At 37.8% G+C, this 4,577-nt stretch overlaps 1 protein-coding gene across 1 annotated transcript; it reads right to left on the bottom strand.

Moving 5' to 3' along the window:
• Nucleotides 1-226: 226 nt before the first annotated feature.
• LOC120124909 (ABC transporter G family member 11-like) lies at nt 227-3,246 on the bottom strand. Its single transcript, XM_039143466.1, has 8 exons — nt 2,582-3,246; nt 2,264-2,435; nt 2,020-2,142; nt 1,799-1,927; nt 1,338-1,709; nt 998-1,270; nt 700-807; nt 227-595 (listed from the first exon to the last, which is right to left on the bottom strand). Exons 1-8 carry the CDS (start codon nt 3,232-3,234, stop codon nt 242-244), a joined length of 2,184 nt encoding a protein of 727 aa, XP_038999397.1. The 5' UTR covers nt 3,235-3,246; the 3' UTR covers nt 227-241.
• Nucleotides 3,247-4,577: the final 1,331 nt, after the last annotated feature.

The following is a 4,577-nucleotide window of genomic DNA, read 5'->3' as shown; positions in this document are numbered from 1 at the left end:
CACTTGTGTAACATATATTTATATATATATGTATATATATTAACTTCAAAAGCATAATACAGATTGATGCATGTATATATGTATTACATTTTCTGAAAGAAAATGCTTTATAGCTAGATCAAGTAACTAAAGCATAAGCTTTAAATGTTAAAAACTGAGGTCGTTGTGTCTCACAGGACTCAAACATAGTGCATCGAAAAATCGAGATTTCTTGCATTGCATTCACATCAACACCATGTCTCTACCTTCTAGCTGTTCCATTCGCTCGATTTCCGACGTAAGTCCTCAACGAAGGAGATTGCGAGAGACGGTAAGGCGCGACCATCATATTTAGAGTTGCATTCTTCTGTTGCAACCTTCTCCTAGCCACAAAACCCCTGATCCAAGGGGTAATATCCTCGCTGATCTTTATCATCAAGAAGAACACGATGCGGTAGATTACGATCATGCTGAATATCACGCTCAGATTGATCCATTTCGACCGTCCCACGTTGATTTGGAACACGTTTTCCAGGATGTATTCCCCAGGAATCTTGGGAAGATCTGGTGATTGGTTATCAAACAACAAGCCCCTCAGATCATTTTGGTATTGTCCCTGAACAGAACAAAAAAAAATGCACCGTCTCGTGTTTTAGTCCTCGATGATGAGCCGATATGGCATCGTTCTGCGAATGTTTTTAATTTGTCATGTTTCATCACCTGTAAAGCCCAGAAATGGAAGCTGATGTATGACATTGGGTAACGCCACACTGGTTTTGGGATGTCATTTGGGAGCCTGAAGAAGCCAGAAACAAGCATGAATATTCCCTGGGACAAAGAAAACCAGTTAGCGATATCTAATTCATCAAAAGGGAGTCGAACTAGCTAGGTTGAACATATGTATGTGTCGGACGACATAGATATGTGTCGGATTTCAAGAAAAATGAAGAGTCGAGGGAGCAGCAAAGACTATGCATACTATAGGAATAATGCAGATTATGGTTGCAGAGAAAGAAACCTGAATCCCTGCTCCTATGATGATCCCCATGAGGAAATTGGGGACGATACTGGCAATCGCCATCATCAAGCTCTCGACCACCGTAACACTTGCGTAAAGGCACAACACGAAGAACAAATAATGCTGAAATCCTGGGTGAAGATGGACCATGAAGTAACAAATAGTCCCAGAGATGAAGGTTATCATAACGAGGAATGGCATAGCAGAGAGTGTGTTCCCTATTACAAATGCAGTTACACCATAGTGCCCATTTAACCTCTCCCTCTGGAAAACCTGCAAAAAGCAAACAGTCAAAATATGTCGGCACCTCCGTTGCCGGTAAGTTGAGTCCTTATCTTACCTTCATGTCCTCTACAAAGGAAGGGAACCCACCGATCGACATGAACGTGACAAATCCGAACACGAAAGAAGCACATGATCCCCTTGCCTGTTCCACAAGATATACAATCTTAAACATGATACTTCCAAATAAAACTTTTGAACTAGTGTTTTTCTGAGAGATAAATAGCAGGAATACCAAGATGGCATTGTAGCTAGTTCCAACATTGAAATAAATGGTTCCAATGCAAATGGTGACTACAAAATATATCAGCAGCCTTAGCCAATAATACCCGAAGTCCCGAGACATGTTCACGAGCGAACGCTTGGTTAACATATAAGACTGCATCAAGAAACTAGCTTGACTGCCCCCGGAATCTAGCACGGTTCCTTTCTGCAACATACGGAAAGTGGTGGTAAATGCAATTCAGTTGATGAGGATTAAGTTTACAAGACAGAAGATCAGCTGGTGAAAGCACTTACAACTTTGGATATCTCGTCGACCTTTTCTTTTGCTGCATAACATTGCTGCGATGTGCGATAGAAACTAATAAGAGATCGGATAGCTTCAGCGGTCGTTATCTTCTCCAGCGGATCATCACTTGCCTCAAACTGATTACAATGGAAGCAACGTGTTTTCATTCATATACAAATGCAGTGTACCAAAGTATGAAGGAAGATTAAAAGGGAAACGAAGTGGATACCCTTAATTTCATTGATCCTTTTAGAGTAGACTTAACTTTATCGAAGTCAGAGTTGATGCATCTGAGAAAATGATCTGATGGATTTCTCAATGCAGGGCATGGAAATCCAGCTTGTGCAAAGAACTGCATTCACAATCCAAGAAACATTATATACATACTATACATGCATACATACATGCATATATAGAATTGAATATGAAAATTAAGTGTAATAAAAGAAAAGGCTGAGAAGGCAGGCACTTACCTCGTATGCTTCAGAAGCCTTGCCGAAATAAATGGTTTTGCCATCATAGAGCAAGTATAACTGATCAAATAGCTCGAACACTTCACTGCTGGGCTGATGAACCGAGGCTATCACGGTTCTACCGTCTCTTGACAGGCCACGTAAAGTCTGGGTTACAAAAAATGCAGAAGCACTGCCCATATGCAATATCAAGTCAGAAACCGTTACTAAAACCAAGAACGGACTCATAATTTTATGTTAAAAGAACGAATTTATAAGATCCTAACATACGAAAAAAAATGATCAATAAGAAAACAAAGGCATGGATGTGATGATAACCTGTCAAGTCCACTGGTTGGTTCATCAAGGAAGAGCAATCTGGGCCTCATCAAGATTTCAAGAGCAATGCTGACTCTCCTCTTTTCTCCTCCGCTGATACCACGCAAATGCCAGTTCCCCACAACAGTATCAGCGCAATCTTGGAGCCCCATCTCGATGATCGTGCTTTCGACGAGCACCCGTTTCTCCGACCAAGGCATGTTATCAGGGAGCCGGAGTCGAGCGGAGTAGGAAATCGTTTCACGAACAGTAAGCGTGCCGATCAAGTTGTCATCTTGAGTCACGTAGGCGGCTGTTCCGAAAGAAAGCTTGGTTTTACGACCATTGAGAAGAATGGTCCCGGAGAGAAAAGCGTTGGCGGCCAGACGACCGGAGAGGGCATCGAGAAGCGTGGACTTCCCGGAGCCGGAAGGTCCCATTAAGGCGGTGAGAGTGCCTGGCTCGGCGTAGCCGGTGAGCCCTTCCAAAACCTTCTGGGTGTTCCCGTTGCTGAGAGTCACCATTACCGTCAGGTCCTTCCATGTAAGCCTAGCGGATACGTCTCCGACGAACTCGGCTTTGGTTTTCTCTCTCCACAATTTTTCACTCAGTGGACTCAAACCTCCGGCCACCGTACAGTTCACCGCCGGTTTATTAGCCTGTATCTGCATCATTACAGAATATGAAGCGGAACTCTTTGCGGAGATTATTGGAAAAAGAAGAATAAAAATGGGATTGGTATGAAGAGATGATTAGTTGGTAGGTTAAGAGTTATCCCATGCAAAATGAGCCGCGTCTTCCCATTCATCAAATTTGAGCAGATGATTTCTTTTTCATATCTTCTTTTTATGCTTTGTGGGTGCGTGACGCAGCTGACAAAAAACCACCACTATCAAACACTATTACTTATACTTGGGTTGAAAATTTTGAATTTTTTATTCAATTTGAAGTTAAAAATTCAATTTTATTTGTTTTGATTAATAATTTATAAATTATATTTAATTTTTAACTTTTAATAATGAGTAAATTGATTTTTAAGTTTAAGTTGAATTTTTACTACAAATATATGTATATCGTATATGAAAATTATGAATATATATATATATATATGCATATAATATAGTTATAGAAAAATTTTAAATTAGAGTCAAATAATATAACAACGTTATAAATATTTACATTTAAATTTAATCAGAATCTCGAACAACTCGACTCGACTTTAAAATAATTTTAAGTAAAATTTGAGTTATAAAATAAGATTCGTCAATTTGATTAACTCAAAAAATTTTAACTTGACTCGATCGAATATTTATTCCACTTAATATTGTATTATTAATTTAAGGATAAACTACACATTTAATATCTAAACTATCAGTTTTGGTCCGTTTTATTATCTAAAATTTTAATTTTTCAAAATCATACCTAACGTTTAATTTACATTTCATTTTAGTACTCCACCGTTAAAAATTTAACACCTAAACTATCAGTTTCACTCTATTTTAGTACCTAAACTTTCAATTTTTTCATAACTTAACATTAAAATTTGAACGGAGAAACTAAAATGAAACGAAAACTAAATTTTTTAACAGTGGAGTACTAAAATGAAATAAAAACTAAACTTTAAGTATTGGTTTTAAAAAAATTAAATATTTAAGTACTGAAATAGATCAGGACTGATAATGTAGACACTCAATGCGTAATTTACCTTTAATTTTTTATGTAATAAAATTTAAACGTGAGCAAGTAAGAATATTGTCCGGATTGGAGGGTACTTTAATTTCATAAAGATGAAATCATTAAATTGAGGTCGGGGGGTCGTTGTTGCATTAAATAGGAGAACCGACTAAGTTATGATGCCTACCCATAATTAGATGGGAGTTCACCCTAACTTGCACACGTTAACGGTGCCAATTACTCTTTCTTTCTGAGTTTTCGGTTCGATTACGGTTGGAAAAATTATGAATTTAATTAATAAATTTAATATTTATATTCAATTTATAGTTTTTTATTATTGTAA

Source organism: Hibiscus syriacus, unplaced genomic scaffold, assembly GCF_006381635.1.
Source record: "Hibiscus syriacus cultivar Baekdansim isolate YM2019G1 unplaced genomic scaffold, ASM638163v2 tig00110429_pilon, whole genome shotgun sequence".
Lineage (NCBI taxonomy): Eukaryota > Viridiplantae > Streptophyta > Magnoliopsida > Malvales > Malvaceae > Hibiscus > Hibiscus syriacus.
The sequence above is the reverse complement of the archived record's forward strand: the minus strand, read 5'-3'. Positions and strand labels throughout refer to the sequence as shown.